Raw genomic sequence first — 19,342 nt, forward strand, 5'->3', positions numbered from 1 at the left:
TGCTACCCTTCCAAGCTTCAGCTTCCTAACTGAAATTGGGGAGCAAATGTACCTCGCTTGGAGGGCTGCTTGAAAATTATACTTAACATATGTAAAACATCTAGTGTAATGCTTGTCTCTGAGCAGCCTGTCGGTGAACGGCCACAGTCATGATTGTGGTTTTGATTGTTACTTGACCTGATGTGGTGCCTGCAAAAAAGCAGCTCTCAGATCCCTAAGTGCAGTGGCCAGAATGGACCAGAGGCCCCAGTGCTTTGCTCGGAAACCTATTGCAGTTTTTGCTCCCAGGGACTGCTTCCAGCCAGTGACTCGGTGAGGCAGGAATACTAAGTCATGTTCGTCCTGAGAGATGTGGGACTCTGCTGGTGAGGGATTTAGGTTTGAAGACTCCATAGTGGTCTTCCCTAACTCTCCCTAGAACTGCCCTGCCGTCTAAGATGCTTCTAGCCTGCCAGCTCACCCTGTTCCTTCCTCTCTCCTCCCCTCACACCTTCCCTCCCTCCCTGCATCCTCCTTTCTCTCCTTTTCTTGGAATCAGAACTGCACGTGGGTCTGATGGTTCTCCCAGTCTTTTCTGATTCCTTCCCAATTTTCTTTTACCAATATTTCTTTTAAAAGTATCTTGGATACTCAATCCCATCTTGGAATCTGCTTCTCACAGGAGCCATACTAGCACAACTAAAGTCATTTTCCAGAAGGTTAGGAGGTTGACACTAGTTCTGGTGTCCCTTGTAACCAAAGTTGTGCAGACCTTGATCACAGCCCCTCTCAGCTTCTGTCTTCCAGACTGAAGGGTTTTGATATATTTTCCTTAGTCTTCTGACACAAGCTGCTTCTTGTTTGCTTATTTTGGGTGCTCTTTGCTGGCAGCGTCCCGGTTCTCTTTCTTGATTAGAACCAGAAGCAGGTGTTCTCCACCCATGGGCACAATGATTTTCTGCAAGGTAAGGATTTGCTTTCTGGATCGTCTCAATTAGAAGACCTTACTTACACCAAATGCATTTCTCTTCCTAGTGTTTAAGACAAACTTAGAGTTCTGCTGAATGTCACCAGTTTTTACACTAGGGTTTGAGATCTCAGGACTTCAGCAACGTACTGAAGGAGCTAACAGGGTGAAAACTGCATGAAGTCTGAAAGGTTTATATTTCTGTGTTTGTGTGTATAACTGGCTAAAGAGTCAGATGTCTTAGTGTTTCCCTCTTTCCATAATGCTTCCCCTGTCTCCTCTTGAACCTGTGGCAAAACTCTTCATCAAAACTTAATGGTGAGTGTCAACTGCATACTTCCATCTTCTGATTGGCTTGCATGAGAATCTGTAGGCAACAGCAGTGTAATCTTGTCATAGGTCCATCACAAAGAATTTCAGGTGGAACAACAGATGTTTCATGTCAAAGGAAGTGGAAGAGAAATCTTACTGCCTCTCAGTAATTACTAGTGTAAAACCAAGACACAATTTATTATTTTTATGGCACAAATCTCACACTTTCACTGGCATGTGACCCTAATAGAATAAATGGTAAATCTGATTTACTTGAACACTCACGTGTCAATGAGGTACTTATGGAAAAATTCTTTCAGCATCTTTCACCAGTTGGAATTATTCTGCTTCTCAATTCTGTGTTTAAGGAAGCTTTTCTGGCTTCCATTTGACCATGTATGGTGCACATTATAGTAGCTTCCTCTTAGGGTTACGAAGAATAAATGAGATAATCCATATAAAGGGCTCAGCAAAATGCTAGATACTGGCCTTAGTGTGATCATGATCGTCATCATCATCACCATCACCATGACAGTCATTAAAGCAACAGAGCTGCAAATATTCCCTTCTGCTAGAACTGCTAATGTGGGGAAAAATCACAGAGGAAGGCAGAAACCAGCTGTTTTGCCCTCTTGGTAGAATAGCTGCAGTTTTTTTAAATTTAAGCTGAATCTGGTTCTCAGTATAAATGAGAATGTATGGCAAAAAATGTTCCAAATGGCATCCCTAAAGGCCACAAGTGCTGATCAAGCAAGAAGAATGCAAATGGAAAAGAAAGAAAAAAAGAAAGAAAGAAAATGCCTCCAGATTCCAAGGTCACAAAGTATTAGAACCCTGGAAATTTCCGTGGGGCAGACCATGCTGACCTCAGAGGGGAACGGAAGCAACACCCTCAGGTCAGCAGAGCCCCACCCGGTGTGCCTCCAAATTGCTGGGATTTCCCAGCCTAATTCTATTTGCTCTTGGAGCCTGGGGTGTTTACAGCTTAAACCATTCCTTACAAACAAATCAACAATATTTACCATGCTCAGTAAAAGGAAAGCAGCCACAGCTTAGCTGCTTCGAGAGGAAAAGCAAGAATTTTCCTGTTGGTCTCAGTGGACTTGAACGGCTTTTGGTTTCATCAGAGAACAATAGTCAATGGAACAGTGAGTTAGGACAATGAGGAGACAAGTGATTTCGAGATTCTTGCAAACTCCGGCCCTCTCAGTGGATCTCAATGGCTCTCCTTGGGATGGTTTCAAAAGTCAGACTTGAAAACCTCCCATTCCTATTCTCAATCTCACCAATGGAAATGGGAGAAGAGAGGAAAGAGAACACTTTTGGGAACCAAAATGGGAGCTGATGGCTAATCACAGATCACAAGAATGTAAAGAATGAGACCATGATTGTACTCATTGTGACCTGGCCTGAATTAAATGTCCTGCGAAGGCCATGGCGCCCCACTCCAGTGCTGTTGCCTGGAAAATCCCATGGATGGAGGAGCCTGGTGGGCTGCAGTCCAGGGGGTTGTGAAGAGTCGGACACGACTGAGCGAATTCCCTTTCACTTTTCACTTTCATGCATTGGAGAAGGAAATGGCAACCCACTCCAGTGTTCTTGCCTGGAGAATCCCAGGGATGGGGAGCCTGGTGGGCTGCCATCTATGGGATCGCACAGAGTTGGACACGACTGAAGTGACTTAGCAGCAGCAGCAGTCACAATACACAGAATGAGTGATACATTCCTGAACAGAAGAGGTGGGTGTTACAGGTTCAGCTGTGTCCCCTCCAAAAACACACATTGGAATTCTAACTTCCTGTCCCTAAGAATGTGACTGTTCTTGGAAATAGAGTCTTTGCAGATGTAACTGAGTTAAAATGAAGTCACTAAGGTGGGCGATAATCCCATACGGCTGATGTCCTTATAAAAAAGGGGAAATTTGGACAGAGACACGCACACAGGGAGAACGCTGTCAACGTGAAGGCAGAGAGCAGGTTGATGCATTTACAAGCTAAGGCGCAGGAAGGACTGCCAGCAAACCCCCAGAAGCTAGGAGAGAGGCTGGAGCAGATTGTCTCAGAAGGAATCAGCCCAGCGGACGCCTGGGTCTCAGGCTTTGGGGCTCCAGGCCTGTGAGACCACACATTTCTATCCTGTAAGTCCCCCGGTCTGTGGTATTTTGTTGCAGCAACCCTAGGGAACTGATACAATGGGCAACAGGATCCCAGACCAGCTGACTATGGGCAGAAGCAGCAGCTCAGAGCATCTCCACGCAACCTTGTCCACGGCCACGGCTGCTCTTAGAGACTGGTCCATGATGGGCTAGGGATGCAAGTATAGAAGGCAGCAGCAACAACTTGCTCAGTTCAGTCGCTCAGTTTTGTCTGACTCTTTGCGACCCCATGGGCTGCAGCACGCCAGGCCTCCCTGTCCATCACCAACTCCCGGAGATTACTCAAACTCATGTCCATTGAGTCAGTGATGCCATCCAACCATCTCATGCTCTGTCGTCCCCTTCTCCCGCCTTCAATCTTTCCCAGCATCAGGGTCTTTTCCAGTGAGTCAGCTCTTAGCATCAGGTGGCCAAACAACTTGCTAAGTGCTGAAAAAAACAGAGGTGGGGGGAGCACAGATGGGGCTGTAAGTCTAAACCTCAGAAGTACCCATTTCTCTTAATTATATGGAGAGCAAATTGCCCCCAGGGTCTACTTGACAGAAAAGGATGGCTTCCTGGGGAGTTACATCCGTGGTGAAAAAGCAGGCATTTGGGTTCTGTCTGTTGCTTCCTTTGTTTTTTCCCCCGTGGCCTTCAAATAATCAAAAACTGTTTAGTGAGCTAGTTTGCATACATCTGGGACTCTGGAGGATGTCTAAGTTTGGATTCCTGTCCTCAGAATTCCTAAAACACAGCTGGGAAGCTAAGGTATAAGACACCTTGGGGTTTTAAAGATGAATGGGAAGTACACAGAGGTTCAGGGTCAAAAGAGGCAGACCATAGGGAGGACAGGAGTGACAGCCCAGTGCTGCTCTCTTGGCTGTTGAGTATTTCCAAAGTTCTATCATTAAGTCAAATGCCTTCTCTCAGGTTACAGTATCTACCCGCTATTAGGACCAGGAAGTCTCTATTAGTTTTCTCAGAGGTTTCTTTGTTAAAAAAACTAACCCATCAATCAAGACCCTGATGCTGGAAAAGACTGAAGGCAGGAGGAGAAGGAGACGACAGAGGATGAGATGGTTGGATGGTATCACCGATTCAACAGATATGAGTTTGAGCAAACTCCAGGAGATGGTGAAGGACAGGGAAGCCTGGCGTGCTGCAGTGCACGGGGTCACAAAAAACTGGGCACAACCGAGCAACTGAACAACAGCAACAAGTCAAGTTGAATTTTATCGTGTCTGTTTAAAGAATCTATCTGAGAGGTTTCTCTGCTTTAATCCTCAATGGACTTAAATACATAAAAGATTTCATAATATTCACTATTCTTGAAGTCCTAGGAAGAGCCCAACAGATAATTTTTTCCCCAATGTGATGTGTGACAGACTGAATTTTCCAAAAATGGCTTAGAAAGATCTCGATTTCACTTGTTCTTCCAACAACCGGCTTCTCATTTCTTCCGTTGAGAGACCGGGGTTTTGTTCCTCCCTGGGAAGCCATCTGTGTGACAGCGACGGTGGGAGAGATGCTCGTGGACTCTGGAGGCAAGGCCATAAAAGGCAGTGCAGCTTCTACCCACTTCTCTTGAGCTATGTGCTCCTGGAACCCAGCCACCATGAAGCAATGATGCCCCTCTTCAGAGACTTATGCAGAGGTCTGTGGTTTCTAGCCTACGGTCTAGCTGGGCTCCCAGCTAACATCCATTATCAATGTGATGGCTATGGGAGTGAGCCATCTTGAAAGCAGATCCACCAGACCCAGCCAAGCCATCCAGCCAGTGTGACACGGAGCAGAGGGCAAGTTATGAATGTCATACACAGTCCATGTTTCAAATTTGTGAGCAAAATAGGGGCAGATAGTTGTTTCAAGTCACTAAATTTTGAGGAGGCTTGTTTATGTAGCAGTTGATAGTTCATACAGGATAATTGATTCAATTTACTAATATTTTGTGACTTTTACATCTGCTTTCAGAAGGAAGATTGGCCCATATTTTCTTCCTTTTTTTGGACTGTCCTTGTCTGCATTTCCTATCAAAGTTACATAACTTTTTAAAACTGAGCTGGAATGTATTTCTTCTTTTTCTAGTCTCTGAAAACATCTAAGATTGAAATTCTTTTCCTGATGGTTCAGTGGGTAAAGAATCTGCCTGCAATGCAGGAGACATAGATTCAATCCTGGGGTCAGGAAGATCCCCCAGAGGAGGAAATGGCAACCCAATCCATTATTCTTGCCTGGAGAGTCTCATGGACAGAGGAGCCTGGTGGGCTACAGTCCAGGGGGTTGCAAAGAGTCTGACCTGGCTGAATAGGAACACTATACATGAAAAAAAAAAAAAAAAAAAGAACAAACTAGTGTTAAAAACAGTCAGGGCTTGATGTCTTTGGTTTCTTTGAGATTTTTGTCTCCTGGGCCAGTTTTTGGAAGGTTAGAATCTATTCTGATTTGGGGTTTTTATTTTTAGGTTAACTTTTGCGAGTTTCCTAGAAAATTGTCCACATTCTTCAAGTTTTCAAAATATGAATACAGGTTTCAATGTTACTGATTTATGTTCCCTCATTCATCTATAATATTGTTTATTTTCTCTCTCTCTATTTTCCTGATGGACTTGCTGAAGTATGTCTATTTGACTCATCTTTTTAACAATCAGCTTTTCTTTACTGTTCATCTTCTAGCTTCTCATGAAAGCAGAGAGAAAACTAATGAAAGTTTTCAATTATTTACAAACAGTACCTTTAATTTGTATTATAGTCGGTAAAGAATATGTCTGCAATGCAGGAGGCCTGGGTTCCATCTCTGGGTTGGAAAGATCCCCTGGAGAAGGACATGGCAACCCCCTCTAGTATTCTTGCCTGGAAAATCCCATGGACAGAGGAGCCTGGTGGGCTACAGTCCCAGGGGTCACAAGAGTCGGACATGACTTAGCGACTAAACCACCACCACCTGTAATTCGCATACTCAAAAAAAAAAAAAAAAAAAAAGTCTTTTCATTGCGGAGTAAAGCTACTCTTTCCAAGTACGGCCCGCTGGGCTTCAGCTTTCTTGGCATTTTCTCTTCTAACAAACTTCAGGTAACGGTCAGGTTTCGTTTATCCCGATTTTACGGATGAGAACAAGAGGCTCAGAGGCTAGCGAACTTGCTCAGGGCCAGGGGAGACAGAGCGGGAACCCAGAGGTCTCCACCGCTGGCTCTGTGTGTCCCTCAGCTACGCCTGCAGGTCCTGAGGACCAACACGTGCAGCGCGCCGCTCACCTGGCGGGCTTAGGGATGCCGGGGCGGGACCGAGCTGACTCCGCCCCGCCCCGGTGGCCCCGCCTAACGCCCCGCCCCGCGACCTAACCACGCCCCATACCCCACACCGGCGGCCCCTCCCCACCCCGGCGGCCCCGCCCCATCCGGCCCCCAGAGGAAGCGGAAGTGGTGGCGGGCCCGGACGGAAGCAGGAAGCGGTGGGGCAGGACCAGGGCCGCGGTGGTGTGCGGGCTGCGGGGCGATGGCGGAGAAGTTCGACCACCTGGAGGAGCACCTGGAGAAGTTCGTGGAGAACATCCGGCAGCTCGGCATTATCGTCAGCGACTTCCAGCCCAGCAGCCAGGCCGGGCTCAACCAGAAGCTGTGAGTGGCACATGGGGCGGTGTCTGCCTGGGCCGGGGTGGGAAGCCGGGTCCGGCCGCGAGCCTCTGCCTGGCCCCTACTCTTGCTCGGGGGCCAGTCCCTCCTGGTCCAGGCTGTGCGCAGGGGTGCTCGCCGCTGCCTCCTTCCCGTTTTGCCCTGACTGGGACCTTCCCTTCAGGCCCCATTTGGAGAAGTCATTAGGGCCAGATAGCAGTTTACCGTTTCTGGAGGAATCGCATGACGGTGGGTGCTGGGGGGCTGAGAGGGGCCACGGAACGCTTATGAAATAGTTTTTCTGGCAACAGCCTTGTGCAGGCCCTGGTGCTAGGCCCCTGGGATGGACCAAAGGCGGAGTCAAATGCTGTGGATAAGGGCTCGCAGCTTTACGGAGGTTCAAACATAACAGCCGTGTTTGCAACCCCACCTTCGTACGCAGTGCTGTGGGACCAGCCCGGTGTTCTATGAGGACTCCCAAGCCGAACTGAAATTAAACTAGGCCTGGTGGCTTTCTTCCCCAGACTCTGAGGCTGGACTCCTGAAGGCCAGTCCACTGCGCGCCCCCCCCCACCTCCCTTGTTGTCTCAAAGGGTACACAAAATCTCAGAGGCTCCCGCCCTTATTCCTGTTGGTTTGTGACCCCTCAGTATTGGTAATTCCTTGTTCAAAAAGAAAACCAAGGGATATGTGAGCATATTGTGTAACTCCAGAGCTTTCCGGGGAATCCTGAGCTAACCGAAGAGCTGAGAGCTGCGTGTCACCTGTTCCTGGGTAAGGAACAGGCCTCTAGAGCCCTCCTCGGCTCGGTGTGGGTGCTGCCCAGTGTGCTCATCTAAACTAACCTGCTGCTGCTGCTGCTAAGTCGCTTCAGTCGTGTCCGACTCTGTGCGACCCCATAGATGGCAGCCCACCAGGCTCCCCCTTCCCTGGGATTCTCCAGGCAAGAGTACTGGAGTGGGGTGCCATTGCCTTCTCCAAAACTAACCTAATGTTCTCTTATTGCTTCTCCCCCAGGAATTTTATTGTTACTGGCTTACAGGATATTGATAAATGCAGACAGCAGCTTCATGATATCACGGTCCCTTTAGAAGTATTTGAGTAAGTACCGTACTTGATATTCTGATTCTTGTTTGGTTTTCCTGTAATGATTTCCTTATCATAGGGCTTTTCTGGTCGCTCAGATGGTAAGGAATTTGCCTGTGATGGAGACCTGGATTCAGTTCTTGAGTCGGGAACATCCCCTGAAGAAGGGAATGGCAACCCATTCCAGTATTCTTGCCTGGAGAATTCCACAGACAGAGGAGCCTGGTGGGCTATAGTCCATGTGGTCACAAAGAGTCAGACACAACAACTAACACTTTTCCTTGACCACCAGTGTTTAAGTGTCTGCTGTGTGGCACGGACGGTCTGGGTGCTGGGCATATGCGAGGGAAAAAAGCAGATAAAAATACCTGCCTTCATGGAGCTTCAGGGAGTCCCTGGTGGCTCAGATGGTAAAGAGTCTGCCTGTAATGCAGGAGACCTGGGTTTGATCCCTGAGTCAGGAAGATCCCTTGGAGAAGGAAATGGCAGCCCAGTCCAGTATTCTTGCCTGGAAAATCCCATGGACGGAGGAGCCTGGCCAACTACAGTCCATGGGTCTCAAAGAGTCGGACACGACTGAGTGACTTCACTTTCACTTTCATGGAGCTTATGTTCTAATGGAACTAAACAATTAAAAAAAAAAAGATCTCAGTATAGTATTGTTGAAAAAGAGTTACAGGTGAATAATGGCTCTTGACATATTTGAAAGACATCATAGGCTCTCAAGATCCTACTTAGCTGAAAGGTCAGCCCCATGACTTCCTGACTTTTTTTTTTTTTTCTTGAGAAGGAGAAAGTCTTATGTGGCTATATTATAAATTAAAAAAAAAAAAACAAAAACTTAAAGGTAGAAACAACCCAAGAAGTACGAATTTGGTGTCTCCCAGACTGCCCTGGCAGTAATAGTTCTAGGAGATGATAATATGTGCTTCATTAGGGGGGGAAAAAAAAAGTTCTTCCGAGAGGAATGTTTGGGAAGGATGTTTACTGTTTCCTGCGAGAGAGTCAGCTGCACCCGGGTATAGTCATGGCCTGGAGAGCGCCTCTGGGAAATGAACTCCTTTAGGTTTTATTAATCCAGGTTTTAGCGCCCTGATTTCACAGGTAAAGAACTGATAGGTAACTGCACTGTCTTGCTAGCTAGTCAGTGTCGGAGCTGGGGCTAAAATTCTAGGCTTGTTAAAATTTTACTCTATTGAATATTGAAGTATAGTTGATTTACAGTGTTTTAATTTCTGCTCTGTAGCAAAGTGGTTTAGTTACATATGTATTTTTCTCGTGTTCTTTTCCATTATGATTTCTCATGGGTGCTGCATGTGCTTCCCTGTGCTGTACAGTAGGATCTTGCTGTGTGGGTAGGATCCTGTACAGACTGGTGCGCCTCTGCTAATGCCAAGCTCCCGTCCCTCCCTTGCCCACCCTCTTCCCCCTTGGCAGCCACAAGGCTGTTTCTACATCGTGAGTCTGTCTCTGATTCGGAGACATGTTCGTTTGTGCCGGGTCTTGGATCCCACGTGTAGGTGACAGCATGTCGCGTCTGCCTCTGCCTGTGTGACGTCACTTGGTGTCAGGTGACAGCATGTCGCGTCTGCCTCTGCCTGTGTGACGTCACTTGGTGTTAGGTGACAGCATGTCGCGTCTGCCTCTGCCTTTCTGACGTCACTTGGTGTAGGTGACAGCACGTCCGTCTGCCTCTGCCTGTGTGACGTCACTTGCTGTGACGCTCTCTGGGTCCCTCCGTGTTGCTGCAAGTGGCGTTGTTCCTTCCTTTTAAAGGCGGAGGAGTGTCTGACTGCGCGTGTGCACCACGTCTTCTTCGCCCGCTGATCTGTGGTGGCGCTTGTGTTGTCTCCGCGTCTGGGCTGCTGTAGACAGTGCTGCTGTGAACTGTGATACGTGGCCGCATGTGTCTTTGTGAATTTTAGTTTTGTCTGGATATATGCCCAGGAGTGGGATTCCTGGATTATGTGGCAACTCTGTTTTTAGTTTAAAAATCCTGGACTTGTGTTGTCTTTGACCAGGGCCAGTTCTCTGGGCTAAGCAGCCTTACTCCCAGAGCTGGCTTGGAACAGCAAGAGAATTCTGGGGCTTTCTCCAGTAAAACTGCAGATGTGAATCACTGGAGCTCCGTGCACAGTAGAGGGAAGAGTTCTCATTGTACGTCCCCAAGTGTCAGAGATGGACGTCCTAGTCACAGCGCAGCTCAGCAGCGGTGCGCCAGTGAGGGCGCACAGGCTGCGCTTCTCAGGGTCTCAGCTCCGTCCTGTCCTGCGGGCCGAGGGGCGCGGAGCCCAGGGGCGCGAGTTACAGCTCCAGACTCCTGTGGGTGAGGCGCGGGAAGGTGGAGCCCGATTCCCCTTTCCGGAAGAGTCCTCATCAGAGCTGTCCTGGCCCTCAGTGTGTGGGATGAATAGATTGACAGATGCCGAGGACCACTCCCAGCTTCCAAAGTGGAGCAAAGGAGAGCGAGACCCCTGAAAGGGTGGCGATGGCGAGGCTCTGCCATTGCAGCTGCAGCCGCAGCTGGCCGCAGGGCCGGCTGAGACCCCCGTGGGCTGAGATGAGGTGGTCTCCGGACGCCCAGCGGGCAGCAGTGTGCACTTTCGGTCGCTCTGTGCCGGTGGAGGAGGGTGTCCGCAGGGACTGTGCCTGTGGCAGAGCTGACAGTGTGGAGCTCGGCCCTCCTGGGGGAACTCGGGGTCTGGGAGATGGCAGACGTGGGATACAACCCTTGGTCTCCAAAGAAGCGTCTAATCTAGGTGATGTCACTGTCGAAAGGGTGGTTTATTTTGGACACTTGGGCCAGTCAGGTTTCTCCCCTCAGAAATGGATGGATTTTGCTTAGAATTAATCATAATTTTCGGTTTCATGCATTGGAGAAGGAAATGGCAACCCACTCCAGTGTTCTTGCCTGGAGAATCCCAGGGATGGGGGAGCCTGGTGGGCTGCCGTCTATGGGGTCTCACAGAGTCAGACACGACTGAAGTGACTTAGCAGTAGCAGCAATCATAATTTTGGCTTTTTTCATTCCATCATTTCAAATACATTCCAGTAACATGGGATTTCTAGAACTTTTGATTTATTAATATTTTGCTATGTCGTAATTAAAGGTCAGTTTTTATGCCATCAATAGTAACTTAATGTCTTTAATCTGAAATGATAATTTTTTTTTTAACTGAAGCATAAAAATGGGACTTGGTTGTCGTGGTTTTGTTTCTTTGTTAATAATTCTATTTAGCTGAGTGACGTGCAGGTCTTCAGGCAGACGTGTGGCCTGACCCGGGTAAAATGTGGATGTTCATCTAGGCGTGTGCTCAGTGAAGTCTGGGTGATTGGGGACAAGTTGAAATTTCAAGAAATCATTTTATGTTGTTAAGAAATAATTGGAGAGAATCTGTCTTAGTCCAAATCCAGTTGGTTAGGAAAGGATCAGTAGACGTGTATACACTGCTATATTTAAAATGGAAAACCAGCAAGGATCTACTGTACAGCACAGGAACTCTGACAGTGTTATGTGGCAGCCTGTCTGGGAGGGGAATTTGCGGAGAATGGATACACGTATCTGTACGGCTGAGTCCCTTTGCTCTCTGTCTGGAAACTACCAATGTTGTTAATTGGCTACGTGGTGGTGGTTTATTCACTAAGTCGGGTCCAACTCTTGCGGCCCTGTAGACTGTAGCCCGCCAGGCTCCTCTGTGCCTGGGGATTCTCCAGGCAAGAATACTGGCGTGGGTTGGCATTCCCTTCTCCAGGGGATCTTCCCATCCCAGGGATCGAACCCAGGTCTCCTGCATTGCAGGCAAATTCTTTACCATCTGAGCCACCAGGGAGGCTCATACCCCATACTGCTCATACCCCACTGGCTATACCCCAGTACAAAATAAAAGGTTAAAAAAGAAAGTAGTACATCAGCCCCGTCTCTCCCTAGTCTGTGACCTGATCTCAGGACGGGCAGGGCCTGCTCTCCTGCTCGGGGCTCTCCCCTCTCGCGTCCCCTCCAGGACTGGGTGCACCCGGAGTGTGGCTGCTTCTCGGCAGGCTCCCTGTGTTGCCCAGGCCCGAGGCTCCGGCTCACACTTGGTTCTCTCTTGTGAAGAGCTGCCTGACCTTACAGGCTGTTGTGAGGATGGAAAGGTGGTGAAACCTTTTGAAAAACACAAATGCTGAGACATGTGTGAACTGGCGTGGCCGTGGAGCTTGCTTGGGTTCTAAGTGATCATCACTTGACTTCATGAGTTATTCATACAATTAGAAGTAACGTGAGTGCGAGTGACCCCTACGTGTGTAGCGAAGGAACCCTCACTCAGCCGGTTCCTGGACGCAGTTCCCTCTAAACAGGGCCGTGTGAGCTTACAAGCTCTGCCGTTGTCTTTTCCCCCTTAAGGAAACTGTGAGAGGAGGTGTCAGCCGTGAGGATGCTAACGGCGATGTTTCCTGTTTACAGGTACATAGATCAAGGGCGAAACCCCCAGCTCTACACCAAAGAGTGCCTGGAGAGGGCTTTGGCGAAGAATGAGCAAGTTAAAGGCAAGATTGACACAATGAAGGTAAGGTTCTTATAAATGGAAAGGGATGTCAGAGCAGCAAGCAGTGCTCACAAAGCCAGTTAGGCTGATGGACTCTGTGAGGCATCCGCTGTTTGACCGCCTTACACAGTTGGCGACTTCTGAATTGTGTAGCAGGTTGTTGCTCAGTCGTTGTTTAGTCACTAAGTCAAGTCTGACTCTTTGCGACCCTGTGGACCGCAGCATGCCGGGCTTCCCTGTCCTCCGCTCTCTCCCTGAGTTTGCTCAGACTCCTTGTCCATTGAGTTGGTGATGCCATCCAACCATCTCATCCTCTGCTGCTTTCTTCTCCTTTTGCCCTTCATCTTTCCCAGCATCAGGGTCTTTTCCAATGAGTTGGCTCTTCACCTCAGGTGGCCAAAGGATTGGAGTTTCAGCTTCAGCATCAGTCCTTCCAATGGATATCCAGGGCTGATTTCCTTTAGGACTGACTGGTTGGATCTCTTTGCAGTCCAAGGGACTCTCGAGAGTCTTCTCCAACAACCACAGTTTAAAAGCATCAGTTCTCCAGCGCTCAGCTTTCTTTATGGTCCAACTTTCACATCTGTACATGACTAACTGGAAAAACCATAGCTTTGACTATATATGGACCTTTGTAGGCAAAGTGATGTCTCTGCCTTTTGATTTGCCGTCTAGGTTTGTCAGAGCCTTCCTTCCAAGGAAATAGGTAATAAAATTAAATACCTTGGAGACGTGTCATAGCATAAAAAAATGAAACTGTGTGGCAGTCTTTCAGGAAAGTCCCAGGTAATTTTTGTAGTGTTAGCTGGCGCTGACTTCACTGTGCTGTTTTCATTTGTAAGGTTTTAGTGTCTGCAGCATGCACGGGATGCTCTCTGCATCCCTCGGTCAGGCCCGTCCCTGCCACTGCAGGTCGTGGGCCTGGAGGCTTCTGTACCTTCCTCCTCTCTTCCTCGGGGATCCTCGCCAGCGGCCAGCTCACGCCCCCTGTACCCGATTCCCTGTTCTCCACGGAGGCCCTGCTCTTTCCACGACTCTTGGTGTTGATGAAGTCCAGAAAGCTTGGCATCTTGAGCATGATGCCTGGAATTGTTTCCTTACACTGAGTTGCCCATGATTCAGATTGTGGGGCGGGTGTTGCCACCCCTTCCCGTTGGCCTCCGACGGGGAACCCCCCTGCCTCCACCCTGGTCTTCCTTATGGCCGGCCTGGCAGACCTTGAGCCCCTCATCCCTGGCCACTCCCCTGCCATCTCTGCTGGGACCCCCGCACGTCCTCTGTGCCCTGCCCACTCTCCAGGGTCAGCATCTCTGCCCCTTTGAGAGGCCTTGCGGGCCAGCCTTCTCTCCATCCCTGCCCCGTGTCCCCCGCGGCCCGAGCCCCAGGAGACCAGGAGCACGAGGCGTGTGTTGCCGCTGCCCCCCGGGTGCAGCGTGCCGCATGGTGTCTGGCGTGCTGCGGGATGGCTGCCTGGGGACCGCAGTGACGGCCGTCCTGTGCTCAGGGAAGGGGCCCTGCCCCAGGCATGCTTGTGACGTGTTGGCTCGTGTGGCGCCCACAGCCTCCCTTCTGCTTTGTCAGCCGGAGCCCCAGCTGCTCTTGAACTGGGCGTCATCCCCGTGAGCTGGGGTGGTTTTGACCGCTGTGTGGCTGAGCTGTGTCGTCCAGCAGGGGCCGCCACTCAGGAGCAGGGTCGCGGCCCCTGGGGGGTGCGCTCCCGGGTCCCTGCACTCCCGTCCTCCCCGCCGTTGGGAAGGTTGCCCACCCGCCCGCCGGCAGTGACGCTAGTGGCTGTCCGTGCAGTTTGCATTCCTTTCTCTGCCTCTTGGTGTCATTTCCTGTCACCGTGAACACCTCACGGGACAGCTCGTGTGCCCGTGGGCCGTGTGCTGAAGCCTGCTCGAGCTCTGTCTTCCTGGAGTGTTGGTGTGCAGCCTCCTTTGAGGATGTCTTCCTGTTTTCACCTAAGGGCGGTCTCTTGTTTATCCCTGCGGTACGGCTTTACTGTACAACTCGTTAGAAAAGGCTTTGAGATGCTGGCCGGTACTAGCTGCATCTGAGGTCGGATTAAGACAAATACGCTGATAGCAAGGCTCAAGGAGCCCCAGCATTTGGGGAAGACCGGTTTCCGGGTTCTCCGAAAGCCTCGCTCAGGCTGTGCGCACACAGTGGCCTGGATGTGGTTTGAGTTAATAAGTGCTCAGTTACATATTCCACGATGATTCCTGTGCTGTGTGTCACGTGCAGAAACCCTCTCTGCCCGTGCGGCTGGCTCTTTGTCGGCAGAGGCAGGAGCAAGGCAGTGGCGTTTGAGTGAGGCTTATCTCCCAGGCAGCTCTGCTGTGCCCAGGCTGCCGGACCCGCCGCGGTCTCGGGCAGTCACCCGCTGCCGTGGGCCCAGGGTCGCCTCCGGGGCTGAGCACACAGCACCATGAGGGCACGGTGTCTCCTGAGCTCGGGGCTCGGTGGGCTTCTGCTTTAACTCGGGTGGCGGGTCCCCAGCAAAAGCATGCTGACCGTGTATGTTTTTCCTCCTTAGAAATTTAAAAGCCTGTTGATTCAAGAACTTTCTAAAGTATTTCCAGAAGACATGGCTAAGTACCGAAGCATCCGAGGGGAGGACCACCCTCCCTCCTAACCACACCCGCCCTCTGTCTGAAGACCCTCCTCGTCCTGCAGAGTTGGTCGTGGCCCTTAGGCCGCTGTGACTGAGCGCATCGTCCGTCCCCTTGTCCCCGTTGCGGGCCTCTGGGGATGGGGCCTGCGGGCGTGTGGGCAGTGCCCCCAGCCTGCCCTCCCCGGCGCTCCGTGTGGTCCTCACCCCTCAGACGGCTGGTGATCACACAGCTTTGAGCGCGAGGCATCTGCGTCTCCACGGCCAAGCAGCCTTGGAAATAATGTGACAGGTAAACCAAATGTTTTTAAAAACCCACGCTGACAGTTTTCTTGTAATGTACTCTTTCTGTTCCTTTTTGTTTTTTAATGTCAAAACTGAAAAAAAAAATGGGAAAAATTGGTTTAATATGAGAAGTACTTTAAGTTGGTTTTAAGTACTTTAAATTGTATATTTTTGAGTGTGGTGCATAAAGAATGCGTTCATTGGAACTGTGTTTCCAAGGACTTCAGTTTGTCTAACGTAATAAAGTCTTTAAATACTTACTTGCTCCATGGAATTGTTTCTATAACATTTTTATAATTTAGTACTGTGTGTCTTGTAAACCATGATCACTTCGCTCAAGTGTGAGGAATATTGGTAAAATGTGTCCTGTGGGCATTGGAACAGGAGAAGCAAAAGCAGAAGGCAGAACTTGATGCCCCGAAGCCTGTCTCACAGGGGGCCTCGCGGCTGTAGTGACCACAGTTCAGGAGCGTTCCTCCCCCGCCGCCCCGGGGTCCCGTGTGTCAGCCTGGGGGGCTGCATGGGGTTACTGTGCCCTCTGACCTGCAGGGCCGGGCAGGCAGCGGGAGGCGGTGTGGCTGCTAAACTTGGCAGTGCTGTTGCTGCATCCGTGGGCTGACTCAGAGCCGCCGGCCCAGGACAGTGGTTCTCAAGGGTCTCACAGACCACCTGCCCCAGAATGTCCTGGACTCGTTCATTGGGAATGTGGACCTATTGGGTCAGGGGCTCTGGGCTTGGGCCCCCAGAACTGCTTTGCTGGTTTCCCGCCCCCAGAGACTCCAGACCCCCCAGGATTGAGACCCACGCTGGGGACTTCAGTCTCACGGGGAGGTGGGCGTGGACAGGGGCACCTGCCCCAGTGACTCCAGACCCGCTAGGATCGAGACCCACAACTGGGGACTTCAGTCTCACGGCGGGTGTGGGTGTGGACAGGGGCACCCGCCCCAGTGACTTCTCACCCCCGGGATTGGGACCCTTCAGTCTCACGGGGTCTGGGCGTAGTGCGGGCTGTAGTGGCAGGTGAGTCCAGCTGTTGGCTCTCAGCCGCCCCTTCCTCTGGCATGGGGGCTCCTGTGTGCCCTCGCTCCCCGAGGGGTCTTGTGTTGGCAAGGAGTCAGGGGCCAGGCCCCTAAGGAAATTGCTACCTCCTCGTCAGTGGTTCGTCCTCTCCTGAACGTCACCGGGAAAGGCCTCCCCTCCTGACCCGGTTTCTGCTGGATGAAGACTGCCTGTCTGGTAGGCCTGGGCCCTGGGTGCTCCTGCACTGGCCCTGCCGCCTCCAGCTGCCCTGTCACCGCCTGTGGGCATTGGGAGGCCCAGGTCCCACGAGTCCACTCGGTCCCCAGCACAGTCCCCGAGCTGCAGGAGGTGGTCCCCATCACGGCCCGGAGCGGCCTGAGTCCCGCAGCCAAGGCTCGTGGCAGGCGTGTAGAGAGCGCGTGTGGCATGCGGCCCGCCTGTCCAGCGTGGGTTCTGGTGCGCACGGTTCCACTGGCCGGGAGATGGCTTTCTTCTGCACTTCGCACAGCGACCTGACCGCAGCAGACCCTCCCCGTCCTCTGGAAGCATCGCATGATCTGGATGTGGGCTTCCTGAACCCCCAGCCTTGGAAGGGGTGTTTGCACCCCTCTGCTTGGCTGCCCGGCAGGTCCACAGGCATCCTCGATTCCCATTTGGGTTCCGGAATTCGCAGGACATAGCTGGCAAAGGGGGCTGTTTTGCCCGCCCTGGGCCCAAGGATCAGGCAGCCTTCGGCCATTTACTGGGGATCCTTGAGAGGATGAATGGAGATGCTCATTGAGCCATCTGTGACGCTGCAGAGCCCCAGGGTGGGGTCTGCTGACCCCGGCCCAGCAGGGCAGGGCTCGCGTAGCAGGCGTCCCTCTGGAATGGTCTCCCATCTCCTTTCAGTACAAGTTTGGCGCACAGTCAGCCTTGGGACTTGCTAGCATGTTTCACGGGTTATCTCCATTTTGCACCATGCCTGCCTGGTATTGGCATTCTCTGCATGTGCCCACCAGGTCAAGTCCTGTTCAGGATGACCAAGCAGTGCAGGCTCGGAACGGATACCAGGGTCAGCAGGCAGCCTTCCTGCAAACTCAGTGTGAAGGTGGCGCGTGGAGTGTAACTGTCCACGGCCTTTAGATTTCCCTGGAAGCTCCAGGACGACATCCCAGACTCAGGACCTGCACCCTTACCTCGGGCCCCTCCCCGCCCCCTCCCCCCGCCTCCCCACCGGGTCCCAGGACCCCTCCTCTTGTTTCAGTTAGAAAGTTAGAACACTGATGACTCATTATCCTGGTGGCAACCATCCTGATGGGCTGCCTCACTTCCAGTCACCCTTACTCTTCCTTGACACCTAGTCAGTTGCAAATTCCTCCTTTGATTTTTAAATCTCCCCTCTGCCCACCTCCCCTACACACTAATCAACGAACCAACCAGCCTGAAAGCCCACTGGTTTTCAACCGTGATGGCACCAAGATGTGGATTCCGGGGCCTGAGCTTTAAATCAATGACCTGCATAGATTATTTTAACGATTGATCACCTAAGCAACCTCTGCAGTTAAGAAAATGAAAGAAACCGACATGAAGCCCTGACTTTATGCAGAAGTAGGATGGACGCCCTTCTTGTGTTTGGGTAGATAATCAGTTGTGTTCCGAAAATACAGCTAAGAAAGTCACCCGGTTTTGCTGTCCTGACTGTTAATACTGTGCTTTTTATCCATCGGGATGTTTTTCCTACAAACACGTGCACAGATGAATAGCTAGATGTGGAATTACTCCTGTACCCGTGGGTTAGTAACGTGTGTTTTTCTTAAACAGCATACCATGAGCATCTAGGGCAGTCAGTAAACTCCGACGTAATGCTTCTGCGTGCTGTGAACGTGACATGTTGTTACTTGTGCGCCACGCCCGGGTCAAGCACACTACTTTTGTTGACTTAAGTCCCCAAGGAAGCCTGTGGGGTAGTTCACAGACAAGGAAGCTGAGGAACAGAGAGGTAGGCACCCTGCTCAGGTCACCCAGCTAACAGGGCAGGGGAACAAGGCCTGCACCTAATTTCCAGAAGCTGGAAATTGAGGTGGGCAGGGTCACGGTCTCCAGGGGCTCCAGGGGCGGGTCCTTCCTGCCTCTTCCAGGTTTTGGATGCTCCGGGTCACATCACTGCAGTCTCTGCCTCTGTCTTCACTTGACCATCTTCTCTGTGTCTCTCTCTCCTTTTTAAAAAAAATCTTTTGAATTTGTTACAATATTGCTTCTGCTTTATGTTTTGGTTTTTTGGCTTCAAGGCATGTGGGATCTTAGTTCCCCAACCAGGGATCAAACCTGTACCTTCTGCATTAAAAGGTGAAGTCTTAACCGCTGGATCACCAGGGAAGTCCCTCTGTGTCTCTTATAATGATGTTTGTCATTGGAAAATCCAGGATGGTCTCATCTCAGGGTTCTTACCTACATGGGCAAAGACTCTTTCTAAATCGCGTTTGCAGAGTCTGAGAGACAGAGCTGTGCAGGCCGGCCGCCGTTTTCCACCCACCACTCCGCCAGATAAGCCACATCTGGTGTTCAAGGCCCTGGCCATGCTGACTTGGGAGCTGCCGTGTCCTTTCTCCCACCCAGATCCGCCCAGAGTCCCGCCGCACGCCCCCTGCCTCCCAACGCCCCCACCCCAGAAAATGTCCGCGTCCCTCTTCCCAGCAGAGGCTGGTCAGGAGCGCAGTCTAAGATCTGGGGCTGGCAAGCCCGCTAAAACACGATGTGTCCATGGAGAGACAGGAGCGGCATGTCTCTTCTCCCTGGTCCTGTAAGAGCCTTTTCTGCTCTCAGTAGT

General features: G+C 51.0%; 1 protein-coding gene across 1 annotated transcript; it reads left to right on the forward strand.

Annotated features, from left to right (window-relative positions):
* Nucleotides 1-6,816: 6,816 nt before the first annotated feature.
* MED10 (mediator complex subunit 10) lies at nucleotides 6,817-15,773 on the forward strand. The gene is made up of 4 exons (XM_070357750.1): nucleotides 6,817-7,008; nucleotides 8,020-8,103; nucleotides 12,533-12,635; nucleotides 15,154-15,773. Exons 1-4 carry the CDS (start codon nucleotides 6,887-6,889, stop codon nucleotides 15,250-15,252), a joined length of 408 nt encoding a protein of 135 aa, XP_070213851.1. The 5' UTR covers nucleotides 6,817-6,886; the 3' UTR covers nucleotides 15,253-15,773.
* The last annotated feature ends 3,569 nt before the right edge of the window (nucleotides 15,774-19,342 follow it).

Source organism: Bos mutus, chromosome 20 (assembly GCF_027580195.1).
Source record: "Bos mutus isolate GX-2022 chromosome 20, NWIPB_WYAK_1.1, whole genome shotgun sequence".
Lineage (NCBI taxonomy): Eukaryota > Metazoa > Chordata > Mammalia > Artiodactyla > Bovidae > Bos > Bos mutus.

What these genes read in the sequence shown, in the direction of transcription:
- MED10 (XM_070357750.1), top strand. Translation starts at nt 6,887, where the DNA reads ATGGCGGAGAAGTTCGACCACCTGGAGGAGCACCTGGAGAAGTTCGTG. An exon ending in GCCGGGCTCAACCAGAAGCT is followed by an intron (nt 7,009 to 8,019) that starts GTGAGTGGCACA and finishes CTTCTCCCCCAG; the next exon opens with GAATTTTATTGTTACTGGCT. An exon ending in GTCCCTTTAGAAGTATTTGA is followed by an intron (nt 8,104 to 12,532) that starts GTAAGTACCGTA and finishes TCCTGTTTACAG; the next exon opens with GTACATAGATCAAGGGCGAA.